This window comes from Notolepis coatsorum (genome assembly GCF_963971535.1).
Source record: "Notolepis coatsorum genome assembly, chromosome: 2".
Taxonomy (NCBI): Eukaryota; Metazoa; Chordata; class Actinopteri; order Aulopiformes; family Paralepididae; genus Notolepis; species Notolepis coatsorum.
Genome location: NC_140166.1, coordinates 73902697 through 73920817, shown reverse-complemented (window position 1 = coordinate 73920817; position 18121 = coordinate 73902697). Strand labels below are relative to the sequence as shown.

The following is an 18121-nucleotide window of genomic DNA, read 5'->3' as shown; positions in this document are numbered from 1 at the left end:
ATCACAGCAACGCATCCTCGCTGTCAGGAGCGCTGTTTATACTTTATACAGCCCCAGCCGTGACGTCAGGACCTACCACCACCGCAGAAAGGCAAAAGGTAATTTCCTTGAGCAACCCAAGCTTTGGTAATTGTTTGTATCTAACTTCCTATACTATGCAGGAATCATATTTGCAATAATTTGAAACACATTTTATAATCGAGTTTCTCCCTTTTTATTGACTTTGGGAAGGGGGGATTTCGCTCATTTAAATCCATGTAAAGTAGTGGGTTGTTGTGTCTGTTATTTATCCCGAGTAGGCAAGGTTAAAGGAATCTTTACCTATAATTGTAACCTAATAATTGTTTTGCACAATAGCAATAATGGTGCAAAACAGGCATCTAAATGCAAGGCTCGCTCTACTGTTTGTTTAATAATAAATGATTATACTGCGCCCTGGCTCCGCCACGCGGTTCGTTAAAATACAATGTAGCCTATAATTACTGTACAAAAATAAACGAAAATAAACGAAAGTGCAATGGTTTATTCACAACCTTCCCCCGCCCCCGTCCCCATATTTCTTTTGACTGGGTTCATCATGAATCAGCAATTTGTCTGAGACTACATGCAAATAATAAAACCGAAAACGAATTCCCTCAATGATGTCAGACGTCCAGAATGGTGGGTGTGGGAAGAGCCAAGACAGGCAGGAGTATAAAGGCTCCCTTTCAGTTCAACCTACACACCTCATTTGGAACAGTCACTTCAGCTCTTAAAGCCAGACCAACTACTTTTTTACAGGTGAGAGAATCTATGTGTATATTTTACTAATAGCATATGATTACCATGTCTCAACATGGCAACTTTATCAACAATGCATAATACATAATGCTTCGTACTGTCATGCACTTTGCTAACTGGAATCTGCCTATATTACTACCTACTACCTAATGTCTACTCAAGAATGTAGCACCCAAGTTCAACACTCTTTGATGAACAATGTTACTTAGAGTTGTACCCTTCCTGCTGACCTGTTGTACAGAACTTGTGAGTTGCTTTGGATCAAAGCATCAGCTAAACGACTAAATGTAAATGTAAGTGTAATGCTTTAGACAGGAACAAAACACTGTTCATGTGCCCACATACTGAGAGCAAACTCTTGATGAAACACGAGAAGATAACCATTGTAAAATAATTCGCTTGACTTAGAGAAGGCTGTGATGAATTGTTTTTATTCCACGTCTCATTGTAACAGGGCCACGCCTGCCCCGTGGTATTCACAGCAGTGGGTTGTCGACGTTCACGCTCCTGTTTCCTCTTGTTCAACGCAGAATGTATGAGCCGGCGATGAGCTTCCTGGCAGCCGCTCTCCGGTGGCATGGATATCACCTGGCTTTTTAAATCTTTAATACGAGCATGTGCAGCGGGTGGCTTGTGAAAAGTGCCTAGTCATTGTGTGTGTGTGTGTGTGTGTGTGTGTGTGTGTGCCACAGGAACCATGGTGAAGCGCGTGGCAGTTATTCTCGCGGGCTGTGGGGTGTACGATGGCACAGAGATCCACGAGGCCTCCGCCACGCTGGTCCACCTGAGTCGCGCCGGGGCAGAAGTAAGGACACCCGTTTACTCGCTCCGCGATGGTGGAACCAACTGCCGACCGCAGTCAGGACAGCTGAAACCCGGCCGGTCTCCTGCTGTCCTCCTGCTGTCGACTAAAAACACAAAACAAAACAAAAACGTACCTTCTGACTGTCTTTTACTATTATGTACCTTACTACTATGCTACTATACTTATACTACTACCTATCATGCTAATATGTCTAAACTACTAAACTAAACTACAAACAAAAAACTATGCTATTTGACAAACAATGCCACTGACCCTCGGCTGCCAGAGATGTACCCTTCCTGCTGACTGATTTATTTTATTTATTTGATTACGGATCCCCATTAGCTGGTGCCATAGCAACCAGCTATCTTACAAAAACAAAAACATACAAAAACAATTATTATTGCAAAACAAAATTATTAAAAGTTAGTACTCAACACACAATGCATAATGAAACTAACAATTAAGATGGCTAAAATTAGATGCAAGCACAAAAAGAAAAAAAAAGATTATAACATTTTACAATGAGCTTACTACATCATCTTACTTTCAATGTTATATTCAATGGCCACCTTTCCCGCCAACAGCATCAGTGATGTGATGCAGTGATTCAAAGAGATAAGAAGGTTTCTTTTATTGATAATGTACCATATATTGCCACATGTTTGGGTCCAGGACCTTGGTATAGACTTGGGGAGTGAGGTTTCCTATTTTGATTTCGTAACTTCAAACACTCGCTCGACACTGGTCTTCAAATGCAGTTCCTTTTTCTTGTTTTTCTCAAACATAAAAACACAAATAATTTAATTATGCCAACTCTGTCAAATGTCAGACCAAATGAATAAGTGGAACCATATTTAAGAAACTCCCATGGTAAAGACCAAAGGCAGAAATTCGCCTGGGTCTTAGAACGTACGGTTATGTATATAACCATAGTTATATGAGTATAGTGACGCTCTGCGTCATACTGGAATACACTTCCATATCAGTCTAAGCACTGAATAAATCTTCACATGCACCTATATACACACATCCATCTGGCCACACCCCCATCCGCTCCTCTACATAAGCAGGGGTGTGGCCATACTAACAGCTCCTTCCCAAGTCTTTCACCACAAAGGCAAGACCACGGGGTCCTCAGTGAGTCCGACGCAGAGCGTCACTTCTTCTGGCGTGTGTCTTTAGACCTGCAGCTCCGTTGAGGCAAGCCAGGCCAACGTTTCATCGTCCAGTTCCATCAGACCGCGTTCTCCAAATACGGTGGCCGGTGTTTGGGGCAACTGGTGATGATATGTTCCACAGTCTGTGCAGGGGCTCCACACTCGCATGAGGCACTGTCCTTGAGGCCCCACCTCTTCATTGAGGCGCCGTAGCGTCCGATGCCGGTCCTTAGGCGGTTGAGGGTTGTCCACTGCTTCCGGGGCAAGTCCTGACCAGGGATGTCCAGAGGGTCATTGATGAAGAGGTGCAGCCTGGATGGTTCTGCTGACCTCCACTGGTCCCTCCATCTCGTCCTGACCCAGGAGGCCTTGGAAGTGTGTCACTATACTCATATAACTATGGTTATATACATAACCGTACGTTATATTATCGTATAGCTCCGCTCTGCGTCGTACTGGAATACAGGAGCTAAGCAGAGCGAGAGCCCGACAAATGTACCCGCTGAGGCCCCCCACAACCAGCAGAACTGGGGAGGACCCGAGACCCCGGACCCCCCTAGCGGAGGACGGGAGGGTATCGGATCCGACTGTGCGAAGAGGAGTTTAGCAACTCAACGCACAGGGTGAGCAGACCGTGGGACTTACCCACGACTACACAAACGCGCAATCCACATGCCACCAGGGAACGAACGGAAGGAACAAACCCCTGTTACAACCCCTAATATCACGGGGTCAAGAGCAAAAGCCCAACCCTGTGGCAAGGCCGTAGCAGCGGAGCGCGAAGGAGGACCCAGACCCAGGAAGGGACCGGATCCCCCCGGAAAAGGGGGCCTGGAGAGGCCAACGACGCCGCAGCATCGAGACCCCACCAGGCGGTCACTAGTGACACCACCCCCCACATCGCCAGCATATTCGGACAGGGCCCATCCAAGAGCAGGCCCTTCCCCCCTACAGCACGCCGCCCCGAAGCACTCAAGAGGCTACACCCACAGCGGGAGCAGGCAGCGCACCGGGGAGACGACCCCCAAAAGAGGTCGATCCCTCAATCCAGGCAACAGGCCACTCGACCTGAGCCTGGAGCACTGCGGACTAGACAGGCGCCAAAGGGGTCTGCTGAAACAGCACCCCGGCGGAAGGGGCGTATGCTGGCATGTTGTGCACCATGTCGCAGCCTCCACAAAAACCCCTCGACTCCCTAGAGGGGCCAAGGCAGAGAAGGCTGACATGATTGGCAAACGTCATGAAAGGTGCAGGGGCACACTCACAGGTAGACGGGGCCAAACCCGGCCTACCCCGAGAGTTGACTCCGCTACCAACACACCAGGGAACCAACCACCCCCATGGTTCTAACATGAGGCGGTTGTCCCTATAACCCCCCAAGAAAAAACTCCAAAACACAACTGCGGGTATACACTGGCTATACCGCAGTACAAGTGTTTCAGTTTTCAAAAAGGGGTTAACCCAGGCCAACGGGTCGACGAAAACAATTTCGAACCCGGGCCCGGCGGACCGGGGCGTACACAGGGTTGCCAGAGGAGTTCTACAAGAACCACCTCAACAGCCCCCTCCCAGCCCTGCCTAAGCAGGAGAAGAGAGGGGCAAAAAATAATGGAGAAGGACCAGGCTCCCTCAGCACAGCGCAAGGTACAACACAACATGGACCAAGCAACAGTGAGGGGTAACACGTAGTAACATAACCACGAACATCTCCATAACGTCAAACCCTGCAACGCCTGGGCCGACCCGGCATTTTCCCCCCCGAAAAAAGCACAAGTCCCTCAGGGTACCAGAACAGCAGATCTGCGCCCCGGCGGACAACGGGTTAACTGACCTGGTCCGGCGCGACCAGAATCAGTCCCGTGCCCTAACCACGCCGCCATCCCCAGTCCCAGGAGGGGGGTAGGTACGCGTGTCGATCCAAAACATTATAGAGGGCGCCACCCAGACGGTCCCTTTCGTACCGCGCCCGGTGGCCCACCCCAAGGGCGTGAGACCCCTCTACCAATGCTTTGATCTATTCTGTTAACATCCCCCAGACATGAACGAGAATTTGTCGAGACAAGCCTAGTACACTGGCGCTCGGAAGAGATAAACTCCATCCCAGTTGCCTCATAAAAACGCTGTTTCAATGATGAGCAACCAAGGCGCGCAAGCCCATGCGTGGTTCCTATCAGAAGCACCCAGGGCCAGCACTATGTACACGTCGAGACCCAAAACATATCAATGGACATTCTAACAAGAACCCAGATACCGCTCCTCCAAGTCGCCTGGGAGAACGACAAGAAGCCGCTTTTTTCACAGAAAAAATACGGACATGGGTAAACACCCATGTCAACACCCCGTCAACCATGCTCCATAAAAGAGGGGACGGGGAGCGACGTACCCTATGACGGGGGGACACCCATGACTCAACAGACCATTACAGGCGAGGAGTCAGGGAACTCCCTAAACAATACCCCGTCAACCTGCTCCATAAAGGAGGGGACGGGGAACCCCCAGAGAGACTTCCCACGTGAGCAATGAATTGAAAAGACATATTGCAACATTGAGCTATGTAACAATTGGACTAGGACTCTCCGAGGAGGAGGCTCTGAAACTCTGAGGAGGCTCCCTCACTGAGAGGGAGGCTCTGAACTCACAGAGGAGGCTCTGAAACTCCCTGAGGAGGAGGCTCTGACCCAATATACACACTACTAGTAGGGAGCAGAGCAGAAGAACAAATCGTCTCTACTGTGTTGCATCACCCACCAAGCTCAATACACATACAACAGAGCAGAACTTCTTTTTAAGTTCTACTCACCTTGACAATCTGAGGAGGAGGCTCTGAAACTCTGAGGAGGCTCCCTCACTGAGAGGGAGGGTCTGAACTCACAGGAGGCTCTGAAACTCCCTGAGGAGGAGGCTCTGAAACTCCCTGAGGAGGAGGCTCTGAAACTCCCTGTAACAGAGGTCCACAACATGGAGCCTGACTAACTCATGGAAGTCTAACCAATAGAAACGCGCCCAGTGACGTACTTTATGGCGGGGGAATTCCGTGGCCCACCGCCCAATATGGCGTGGGATCAGGAAACTCCCCCCCCCCCTCCCTACCCTGTGACGCGCTGATCCAGCAACGTGACAGGAATATGGATATTTTAGTGTTTGGAAAAACATGTAATTAAAAGTCACATTGTGGAAAACCTATGAACCCAGAACGCAGTCACAGAGTTCGCCAAAGCGAGCACCTCTACATCCTGCGAAACCACGCCCATCAGAGTGAAGTATACCTGGGGGAGTCACGTGATAGTTATATTATCGTATAGCTCCGCTCTGCGTCATACTGGAATACACTTCCATATCAGTCTAAGCACTGAATAAATCTTCACATGCACCTATATACACACATCCATATGGCCACACCCCCATCCGCTCCTCTACATAAGCAGGGGTGTGGCCATACTAACAGCTCCTTCCTTAGTTTTCACCACGGCAAGTGTCTGTATACACCACTTTGAGTTTGGTGAAATGTTGAAGAGGAGCTACGATGAAGGAGCTACGTTGACATTATATCTTTGTTTTCTCTCTCACTATTTTTGAGGAAATACAGCGATAATGTCTTCGCCACTGGGGTGTCTAGAAGATGATGATCATTCTGACCTCCACCGGCATTTTCGTATTAGGGGCTCGCGTCGCTGGCCTAATCCCCACCTGCATTCCTCCAAGCTGCAGTTGGACAGGTATTACCTCCGCTACTGCAGCTGGACTTTGCTTGAGAGGCGCTCGGCTGTTGTGAGAGCTAGCTGCCTCTCTGGGTGAGTGATGGTTTTTGATATGCGAGCGCCAGTTGTGTTGCTATGGGGGGAATAGCTGCATGATTTTACGAAAACGGGCTCCAGGCTGGTACCCTTTTTGCTGCCTCTTAGCGGCGTGGAGAGGGTTCTGGTTTGACGCCCACGCTACATGAGCTCCTCATCGGGAGCTCTATTTGCCTGGGACCGTGTCCGAATCTGCGGTTCAAACCCCCGGATCTCTGGACGAACGGATACTCTCTGTCACCGTGCGAGGCCCCACCTTTCAAGATGAAAGTTACCCAGCGCGAGGGAAGTGGGTTTGGTGTTTCGTTATAGGAATTCCTCCACACCCAAGTCGGCTGCAGCCCATGAGGGAATTGTGCTGGCACTGCTGTGTCTGTTAATCACCGTTCTGAAGACTGTGTTGACTTCTTTTTCTCTTCTCTCTTAGGATGAGGAGAGGGACAGACGGCGGCTGTCTGAAGTAGAGGCCTATATTGTGTTCTCTCGTTGTACAGTTTTCGGTGATAGCTGCTTAGCTTGCGTTTTAGCTGGGTTGAGCTACCTGTTAGCCAGTTAGCTGTTAGCTACGGTGCTAGCTCGGTACGCTCGCTAGACTGGGAACATTAGCTTGATGCTACCAGTTAGCCTGGAGTTGGCTGTTAGCTTATGCTACACCGTTGAACATTAGCCGTGAGAATAGCAGGCCATAACACTCTGACTACGACGTCATCTTTGACAGAGGATGTAGTCGGCCCTGCACTATGATCGGCTGTTGGAGGGGGGGCATTTCAAGAGCTTCTTTGCCCCACCAGCGAGGGCCTTCGTCAACGTAAGGAGACCAGCCTGTTGCGGTCCTCTCAGCCTGCGTTCATTGGTGCAGGTAAGGGTCCTTTGGACACTTAACGCCTCTTCCTTCCTTCCCTTCTGAATGTTTTGTAATAACAAAACAGCGTTCCTCTTACGGTAGTGAGAGTGTACTTTTGCCTTTTTTGTTGTGATGGAGGGTTGTGTGTGTCGTTAAGATCCACAACTGGGTTAGGTGTTGGCCTACAGAAGTCACATGTGTAAGCTCTTGTATCGGGGCCCTTAAAGGGGCCCTCTCTTGGTCTGTGTTTTTCTTCCTTTGAAAAATTCAGATGGCAGGTTCGCACATGAGTCTATGTGAAGCTGTTACTGCTTCATGTAGCACGCTATGACTGGTGTCATGGCTCTGCTTTGTCATTGCATCGTATCAGGGGTGAGGGGTCATGAGGGGGTGAACTGGTGAACTTCCTCCCCTTTTTCTGATTGGTCAGGGGTCAAAACCTCCTGTCCTTCGGGCTTCCTGTCACGTTGCTGGATCAGCGCGTCACAGGGTAGGGAGGGGGGGGGGGAGTTTCCTGATCCCACGCCATATTGGGCGGTGGGCCACGGAATTCCCCCGCCATAAAGTACGTCACTGGGCGCGTTTCTATTGGTTAGACTTCCATGAGTTAGTCAGGCTCCATGTTGTGGACCTCTGTTACAGGGAGTTTCAGAGCCTCCTCCTCAGGGAGTTTCAGAGCCTCCTCCTCAGGGAGTTTCAGAGCCTCCTGTGAGTTCAGACCCTCCCTCTCAGTGAGGGAGCCTCCTCAGAGTTTCAGAGCCTCTGACCCAATATACACACTACTAGTAGGGAGCAGAGCAGAAGAACAAATCGTCTCTACTGTGTTGCATCACCCACCAAGCTCAATACACATACAACAGAGCAGAACTTCTTTTTAAGTTCTACTCACCTTGACAATCTGAGGAGGAGGCTCTGAAACTCTGAGGAGGCTCCCTCACTGAGAGGGAGGGTCTGAACTCACAGGAGGCTCTGAAACTCCCTGAGGAGGAGGCTCTGAAACTCCCTGAGGAGGAGGCTCTGAAACTCCCTGTAACAGAGGTCCACAACATGGAGCCTGACTAACTCATGGAAGTCTAACCAATAGAAACGCGCCCAGTGACGTACTTTATGGCGGGGGAATTCCGTGGCCCACCGCCCAATATGGCGTGGGATCAGGAAACTCCCCCCCCCCCTCCCTACCCTGTGACGCGCTGATCCAGCAACGTGACAGGAAGCCCGAAGGACAGGAGGTTTTGACCCCTGACCAATCAGAAAAAGGGGAGGAAGTTCACCAGTTCACCCCCTCATGACCCCTCACCCCTGATACGATGCAATGACAAAGCAGAGCCATGACACCAGTCATAGCGTGCTACATGAAGCAGTAACAGCTTCACATAGACTCATGTGCGAACCTGCCATCTGAATTTTTCAAAGGAAGAAAAACACAGACCAAGAGAGGGCCCCTTTAAGGGCCCCGATACAAGAGCTTACACATGTGACTTCTGTAGGCCAACACCTAACCCAGTTGTGGATCTTAACGACACACACAACCCTCCATCACAACAAAAAAGGCAAAAGTACACTCTCACTACCGTAAGAGGAACGCCGTTTTTCATAACGAGAGAAGACACAAGTCCTCGATTAAGTACTGGCCACAGGCCTTGCTAAGTCCACATGACAGCGACCAAACAATCTTTTCTAGAAAAAAATTGCTTATCTAAGCAGGAGCACAACCCCAGCAGAAGCTGAGGGGTTACACCGTATCCCCACAAACATAGTGAAACAATATATTGTAAACAAAATCATGTTTTAGGGGAGGGGGGGGGGGCCCAGGGGAAAACCGGGGGGACCACCCCTCACCACCTTACCCCTGATACGACTCGGTTGAACAGGTACAGCCCTGTTAATATGTGAACACGCCACCTGTTTATTGTCATCACAAGCTGAGAGAAGGACTCACCCCTCGATCACATGCCACTATGCATAGCTTTGCAGGGTTATTAACCCAGCCAGTTGTGAGCTCAACTACGTTGCCTAACGTTACATGAACACACAATTTCTCATCATACAACAAAACCAGTTCATTTTTACTCATTTAAAAAACAACACCGTTTTCTAGGTAGAGAGAAAGCTATACCAGCGATCAAGACAATTCACACACAACACATGTCGCATCCCCAAATGTAGCAACATACGTTTTGGAAAAAAAAATCGTTATTACAAAACATTCAGAAGGGAAGGAAGGAAGAGGCGTTAAGTGTCCAAAGGACCCTTACCTGCACCAATGAACGCAGGCTGAGAGGACCGCAACAGGCTGGTCTCCTTACGTTGACGAAGGCCCTCGCTGGTGGGGCAAAGAAGCTCTTGAAATGCCCCCCCTCCAACAGCCGATCATAGTGCAGGGCCGACTACATCCTCTGTCAAAGATGACGTCGTAGTCAGAGTGTTATGGCCTGCTATTCTCACGGCTAATGTTCAACGGTGTAGCATAAGCTAACAGCCAACTCCAGGCTAACTGGTAGCATCAAGCTAATGTTCCCAGTCTAGCGAGCGTACCGAGCTAGCACCGTAGCTAACAGCTAACTGGCTAACAGGTAGCTCAACCCAGCTAAAACGCAAGCTAAGCAGCTATCACCGAAAACTGTACAACGAGAGAACACAATATAGGCCTCTACTTCAGACAGCCGCCGTCTGTCCCTCTCCTCATCCTAAGAGAGAAGAGAAAAAGAAGTCAACACAGTCTTCAGAACGGTGATTAACAGACACAGCAGTGCCAGCACAATTCCCTCATGGGCTGCAGCCGACTTGGGTGTGGAGGAATTCCTATAACGAAACACCAAACCCACTTCCCTCGCGCTGGGTAACTTTCATCTTGAAAGGTGGGGCCTCGCACGGTGACAGAGAGTATCCGTTCGTCCAGAGATCCGGGGGTTTGAACCGCAGATTCGGACACGGTCCCAGGCAAATAGAGCTCCCGATGAGGAGCTCATGTAGCGTGGGCGTCAAACCAGAACCCTCTCCACGCCGCTAAGAGGCAGCAAAAAGGGTACCAGCCTGGAGCCGGCTTTCGTAAAATCATGCAGCTATTCCCCCCATAGCAACACAACTGGCGCTCGCATATCAAAAACCATCACTCACCCAGAGAGGCAGCTAGCTCTCACAACAGCCGAGCGCCTCTCAAGCAAAGTCCAGCTGCAGTAGCGGAGGTAATACCTGTCCAACTGCAGCTTGGAGGAATGCAGGTGGGGATTAGGCCAGCGACGCGAGCCCCTAATACGAAAATGCCGGTGGAGGTCAGAATGATCATCATCTTCTAGACACCCCAGTGGCGAAGACATTATCGCTGTATTTCCTCAAAAATAGTGAGAGAGAAAACAAAGATATAATGTCAACGTAGCTCCTTCATCGTAGCTCCTCTTCAACATTTCACCAAACTCAAAGTGGTGTATACAGACACTTGCCGTGGTGAAAACTAAGGAAGGAGCTGTTAGTATGGCCACACCCCTGCTTATGTAGAGGAGCGGATGGGGGTGTGGCCATATGGATGTGTGTATATAGGTGCATGTGAAGATTTATTCAGTGCTTAGACTGATATGGAAGTGTATTCCAGTATGACGCAGAGCGGAGCTATACGATAATATAACTATCACGTGACTCCCCCAGGTATACTTCACTCTGATGGGCGTGGTTTCGCAGGATGTAGAGGTGCTCGCTTTGGCGAACTCTGTGACTGCGTTCTGGGTTCATAGGTTTTCCACAATGTGACTTTTAATTACATGTTTTTCCAAACACTAAAATATCCATATGATGAGACCCAAGCAACATCCTCTGGTCCAATGCACACGCTGACATGTAGTCTGGTGAGGAGTTCCCAAACGTTTCCATGCTAAGGACCCTTGAATAGATAGAACAGAAACCTTCTGGTGTGGAACCCTATGTCTACCCGGGAAGAGGCATCCTACCCCTGGCAATAGAAGGAGGTACGTGAGGACGTTTTGTGATCTGGGAGATGATGAACATAAATGGCACCTAGTTTTATTGTAGGCTACTTTATATGAAAACCTGCGTGCTCCTTTGTGAGAATGCAGAACAGGTCATTGAATTATTATGGTTTGATGAAAATGAGAACTGGGTCTGAGTGGCATACAACAGGAAAAAAGGAAGCAGGCCAACTCACCAAAGATACTTAACAGTAAATGATTATTCACTTGCCTCTTATATTGCTAATATTATTTATGTAAAAAAAAATTATATATATGACTATCATTGATAATATTATTGATCTTATTATTGATTTGCCCAGGTCAAGATGTTTGCTCCCAATTCGGATCAGTCGGTGGTGAACCACTGTGAGGAGAAGCCAGAAGAGCTGAAACGCAACGTCCTGCAGGAGAGCGCTCGCATCGCTAGGGGCAATGTGACCGACCTAGCCAAGCTGGACGTTGCGGCCTTTGATGCCGTCATCATTCCAGGTGAGATCGGTGAAGCAGAAGTGTGCCTTCATTTGCAGTACCATCAATTTGTATCACAGCCACGCTACCCCCAGTGGCGGTTTACAGGCATTGCACCTTGACCCACAGTTTAGAGATTGTTCCTTGATATGATATGATATTTTCATTTATAATGCGCCCCCCCCAGCCAAGTTTTACATCTGTCTGGGGCGCAGCCCGGGGGGGGGGGATGGGGGGGATACGAATAAATGGACAGGACAATGTAAAAAGGGAACCAGGCAGACGGACAGACAGAGAACATAGTAACACCTCAGACACACAACACAACAGCAAAGTAACTCAGTGATCATCCAGAGCGAAAAGGTGGGTTTTAAGCATGTTGAAGTCAGAGGTTCTGTGTAGGATTGTTAGTAACTGTCTAACTGTATATGTGGCTGTTTACACTAGTAACTGTTTACCTGCATATATAACTGTCTCCACCAGTAACTGTCTAGCTGCATATATATCTGTTTCCACTAGAGGGCGCTCTAGGCAGAGCCACTCAGGTACACCACCATGTGGCAAGTATATAAGTAGATGTCTCCTCCCCCTTCTTTCTCTCCCCCCATGTCTCTCAGTAAGAGAAGACCTATTGAACTGCTGCTTAACATGTGCATAAATAAACCACGCCAGTTTGGGCTCAAGATAGAAACCATGCCTCTTGACCACATTATTGTCGCCCTATAGCCGAATTCTGTTAACAAAGCAAGGCCTTGAATGTCTGTACGGTGTTGGCAGACTTGATGTTGAGAGGGAGCTGATTACACAGTGTCTGCGCCATCACTGCAAAGGCCCGGAAACCCTTTGTCACCAGTTTGGCCTGCAGGACCCTCAGACACAGTTGGTCATTTGATCTGAGGGACCTGGAGCTGACGGGTTAGACCAAGAGTTCCTCAATGTAGGCCAGAGCGAGACCATTGAGGGCTTTGTAGGTGAATAGCATAATTTTAAAGTTGATTCTCTTCCTCACTGGGAGCCAATGGAGAGAGACAAGGACTGGGTGCTTTGCCTATATGACACTGTCACTGTATGTCATTATGTTGAACCTAACCTCTACGGATATCCTTTGGAAACAGCCTGAAGTCGTCCTCTTGTGTGTGTTCTTCCATCAGGGGGCTTTGGAGTGGCTAAGAACCTGTCTGACTGGGCAATGAAGGGGAAAGAGTTCACCGTCCAGCCCCAGGTGGACAAGCTCATCAAGGCCTTCCATCAGGCTGGCAAGCCCCTGGGTATGTGCTGCATCTCTCCGGTCCTCGCTGCCAAGACCCTGCCTGGCTGTGAGCTCACCGTGGGACAGGATAAAGAGAGTGACAGGTACAGTATGTGAAGGGGTGACATGTAGATAGATGTCTGATGTTATTGTTTTGTCAGTATTGGGTTGTCATTGTTGGAGGCTGTTTAATTATATGTTTTTATCTGTATCATTTAGTTTGTTGTCGGATGCAAATAAGTCGACAATGGAAACAAGTCTGAGACTTTATTGTGTTATCCACAACGAATTTAAAGCCGCGAAGGAATCGTGCGATAGTGTCGTTTCCATATTGTCAAATTAACTCAACTAAGTGAAAAGGACGATATACGGTTCTAATGTTGTCTTGTTCTTGTCTCCCCCCTGCCTCCAGGTGGCCCTACGCGCAGACCGCAGGAGTCATGAGGGCGATGGGTTGCAAGCATGTGAATACGGACGTTGGGGAAGCGCACGTTGACGTCAAGAACAAGCTGGTCACCACCAGCGCCTTCATGTGCAATGCTCCTGTCCACGAAGTGTTCGATGGAGTCGGTGTCATGGTGACCGAGGTTCTGAAACTGGCTTAGGTGTGAATTGTTTGTGCTGTTTGTTTGTCTTTGGTAAAAGAAGAAAAAAAAAATATATATATAGCAGTGCTACTTCAGAAAAGAAAGATGACCTTGTTACTACACTGCTTTATTCCCCCCCCAACACTTTCTTCAGGCCTGGAGAAGCCTCTTGTATGAGGTCAATTAAACATTGTTTTCCTCTGGGGTATAAAAATAAAAGGTAATCAGGCCTGAAAAAGCGTCCTGCGTGAAGCGAAACCTTGTTTAACTTTGGTGAGGGGAAATAAAGCACAGGAGTAGCAATACATCTTTGAAAATCATTTCTAGTGCTGAATCTGTCCTCCTATGACTCTACTCTGCTGTGGTATTTCATTTAATCTCAAGCACACATTTACATTACAACATCAACAATCATCTATCTGATGTATTCTATACTGTGTGCTGTGTAATTCGCTTTAACTAGGGCTGTCACAGTTAACGTGTTAATGCCACACATTTTTCATGCATAACACACGTTAAAAAAATATTATATATATATCATACCAGTTCATAATATACTTATCAAGAAAAAGGAAGACTTCTTCAGACAAACATTTCTGAGTGTATTTCTGTCTGTCCCCCAATATGCCCAGACAATGAAAATAAATAACATGGTAGACTGTGTGAGAGGGGGAGAGAGAGAATTTCTGTTTTACTGTACAAAAGCGTATTAGTCGGTAAAAGGTCAGCAGTTGGATTTGTGGGATGTTTTTGTGACCCTTTATTTTTTAGTCGATACCAATGTACCTGTTGTACAATGTGTCTGTGGTTTTGCAATGCATTGAGGTCCACCATTGGGTTTTGCTTCAAATAAGTTTTAGTGAACCTTTATGTGTGTAAGTGTAAAGTTGGACACTACATTGTGTGAGTAATATTACATGTAAATGTAACAGGTCAATATAGCCATCTGTTGTTGCCTATTGGGGTTTTCCATGTTGTGATTATTTGCAGCATATTTCTTTTTATAAATGTTATTTTGTAAAGATATTTGTAATTTTGGTTATTTATCTTATTTAATAAACCTAGATTTTCATAAAGCAAACATATCTGTTCACTCCCACGGTGATAAGAGTATTAAACACTTACATTTTGAACAGATACAAAAATTTGCGATTTATATGCAATTAATCACAAATAACTGGACAATCGTAATTAATCATGATTATAGTTTAATTGATTGACAGCCCTAGTTTTGATGTTTACATTATTTTTTTATTAATAAATCTTAACCCTATCAAAGTGAACTAGTTGTTTTTGAGTGTTCTTGTGGAGAAAACAAACACACTGAATATATGAATTATAAATGCTGCAACTGCAACAGAATATTAACTAATCCATAAGATAAGATATACATGTATTGATGCCCTTGGGGAAATTTGGGCATCATAGCAGCATGGGGGAGGGGAGGTACAGGTATGGGCAGGGTAATAGAAAGACATAAATATAGGCAATACAATTAGATCTCCCTCTGAATCGCGCAGACGCACTACCCTGGTAGAGCCTTGTTGATCTGCAGCGGACTATGCATAGAGCTGTCTCAAGACATACTGTAGTGGCATGTTTTCAACAAATGTACTTGTTTTGAATTTATGTGTGCCATTATTACTGTCAAATGTAATGATTGTGAAATATTTGTATAATGAGGCTATGGCTGTATGTGTATGTCACCGGATTTCCCCAAGGGGATTAATAAAGCTCATCCTATCCTATCCTATCTGAATAAAAGAATATGAGAAAAATAAACATTGTAAACAAAGGTGCAGATGAGCGTCTGTATGCCCTATCGGTTATATTTTATGTTGGCTGAAGGACTGGCCAAGGCGGTTAGTGGAGTGTTGGGGGGGGATATCAGTCTGTGGCTGAACGTGCTCCTCATCTTGGCTAGCTCCTCATAGAGGGGCTTAGAGGGGTTCTCCAGGATCGCAGCCATCTTCTTTCTCATCCTCCTCTCTGCCACCACCTCTAGTTTGACCAACTCGAGTCCCACCACGGAGCTAGTCATCCTCACCAGCTTGTTCAGTTTGTTGGTGTACCTAGTAATAGTCAAGGACTCTAGCCACCCAAACAACTGCCTCTTTGCACTGCTGCGGTCAGGCAAGCGCTACCAGAGTTAACGAATAGAAAGTTAACAAGCAAGCCACCATTTTGTACTTTGCCAAGTGTTTACCCACATGCATACACGAGTCAAGGACCATGCATTACAATGAGACATGCTTTTTCATGTGACATATAATACTGTATAAAGACGGAAGCCCAAACGACTAGTTTTAAAGGCACAGTTTCTGAGTTTGCTGGGTGCAAAATTGGACTGGCTTGTCTTATTTCACAGTTTGAGTGAGTGTTAGTTTGAGTGTTAGCAGGCCCATCAGAGACCCAAATGTATGGAAATTTAGTTTTTCCACAATATGGGACCTTTAATCACTTTTCTTCTTACTATTAAGCACTGCCCAGCTACTAAATATTGAGTGTCTTTGTACAGTATAAGCACATAGACTGTTTTTGCACAATGGACTGTACTTAATTTTAGGGCTATCCGTTTAGAAACAGAAGATGTGCCCTTATCCTCAAACATCCTCCTGGGTAGCTGGTATCTTTTAGTCACCCTGTCCATCTTTATTGATTTAGTCTCAACAGAGTTGCACATCAGTCATCAAAGCAGGCCGGGCGTGGAGCAATTGTGACTCTTGTATCTGACAATTAGCAACACTAGGTAATCTTATGCAAACTGAACGGTAAATGGATCATAAGGGTTTATTGCAATAAGGGGTAGGACCTGATAAGCGAATTGCTTCTTCCTTTTCAGACAAGAGACTGTTCTGTTCATTTTTTCCCCTTTTCACAGCAAATTATCTTTGTATTTTTTTTTACATGGTTATTCCTTCATTATTTTCTATTGTTGTTCGAAATAAACTAATCATTCATTCATTCAAAAAGACAATTACAATTTCAATGCAAGTTGATTTATTTTTGTAAATTGCACAGTTTATGTGGACATTATGAAAGTGCCCCAGAAAAATCAAGTACACTAAAACTGCTTCATTATCTCCACCAGGCAGAGCGCCTTTATTACGTGATTGGTTGCGTCTGTCAGTGAGAGTGTGTGTGTTCTATCTCCGGGCGGTATACCGCAACCGTCGGAGCATCCCCTTTTGCGGTCGAAAAACTAAAATATTAAGAAATAAGCATTTATCCATTGCTTCGTGGAATGTTCGCACACTGCTGGACGTGGCTGAAACACCTGACAGGCCACACCGCAGGACAGCACTCGTGGCCCTGGAACTCGCAAGGTATAACATCGACATTGCAGCTCTCAGCGAGACTAGACTACATGGAGAGGACTCCCTGACAGAGGTTGGTGCAGGATACGTCTTCTTCTGGAAGGGGGTCCCTGAAGCATAGATATCTATATAGATATAGATATCTATGCTTCAGGGACGCGTGTATGCTTTTACCAACGCATTTGTGTTTCCGGGTTCCCGTTTTGCGCTCTGATTGGCCACTGACCTACACGCGTAAACCCCCCTCGCTATCGCCTTTGGGGCGTGAGATATGAAGAGATTTGCCTGGGTAGGAAGGAAGTACCATACGAGCCGCAAATTGAACATGCAGTGAGTCTGCGACAACAACCCAATAATAAACACTCGAAACAGCCATTACCAGACAATTACAACAGCAGTGGTGCCTGCTTCAAATGTCACGTATTATAGGCTATAAGCCCGTGTAGATCTATTCGGAATAATAAACATATACACCCTCTAGCAAAACATGACACAATGTGATCCTATCGCCAATAGAGCGGCTGGTCGCAGAGACGCGAGTTGAACGAACACATCGGGAGGAGAATGAATGAACGAACCTGATGTAAACAAGACAAAAGTCTTTCTCTGGTCTGCATCCCCTTAACAATTGTGTGTATTGAGCCGTACTGTATTGTACCCATTCTGCAATCTGTTAAATAAAGTTTTCATTCATTCATTCATGCGAGATGAGCTCAAATACTATAACATGGCTGATAAACTGTTTGTGTGTGACATGTACTATCATCATGTAACCAGGTTTCAGATAATGCAATGACTGAAAAGGAGTGTGTTAGGGTTGATAAATAAATTAATAGATTATCATAGTTTTTAGGCAAACTGCGGATAATCAAATGCATGGTGGAGAAGGGAAGATTCCCATGAGACAGAGTATGAGTAAAATTATCATGATCATCAGAGTAGTAATAATCACATGACAGTTTTGCATTTTTAGAGTTCATGTGATTCCTGATCGGGTTAAATAGTTCGTCATATATGCCATCACTGTCCGTATTCAACTCAAAAGGGTCAAACTGCCTTCAGTAACAGGTTTACATTAAGACTAGAGACATAATTCTGCATTTCAGTCCTTTCACAAAATAAAGGGTCCACACAGCACACATTTATGTACAATCA

General features: G+C 46.6%; 1 protein-coding gene across 2 annotated transcripts; it reads left to right on the top strand.

Annotated features, from left to right (window-relative positions):
* Positions 1-67: 67 nt before the first annotated feature.
* Positions 68-15399, top strand: LOC311223217 (glutamine amidotransferase-like class 1 domain-containing protein 3, mitochondrial). 2 transcript variants are annotated; one of them, XM_084307986.1, is made up of 5 exons: positions 68-98; positions 1473-1585; positions 11666-11834; positions 12965-13166; positions 13475-15399. In XM_084307986.1, the coding sequence occupies exons 2-5, from the start codon at positions 1478-1480 to the stop codon at positions 13665-13667; spliced, it is 672 nt and encodes a 223-aa protein (XP_084164112.1). In that variant the 5' UTR covers positions 68-98; positions 1473-1477; the 3' UTR covers positions 13668-15399. The 2 variants fall into 2 exon arrangements, with proteins under 2 accessions (XP_084164112.1, XP_084164111.1); XM_084307985.1 differs by lacking the exon at positions 68-98 and adding an exon at positions 660-780.
* The last annotated feature ends 2722 nt before the right edge of the window (positions 15400-18121 follow it).

What these genes read in the sequence shown, in the direction of transcription:
- LOC311223217 (XM_084307986.1), top strand. Translation starts at nt 1,478, where the DNA reads ATGGTGAAGCGCGTGGCAGTTATTCTCGCGGGCTGTGGGGTGTACGAT. An exon ending in TGAGTCGCGCCGGGGCAGAA is followed by an intron (nt 1,586 to 11,665) that starts GTAAGGACACCC and finishes TGATTTGCCCAG; the next exon opens with GTCAAGATGTTTGCTCCCAA. An exon ending in CAGGATAAAGAGAGTGACAG is followed by an intron (nt 13,167 to 13,474) that starts GTACAGTATGTG and finishes CCCTGCCTCCAG; the next exon opens with GTGGCCCTACGCGCAGACCG.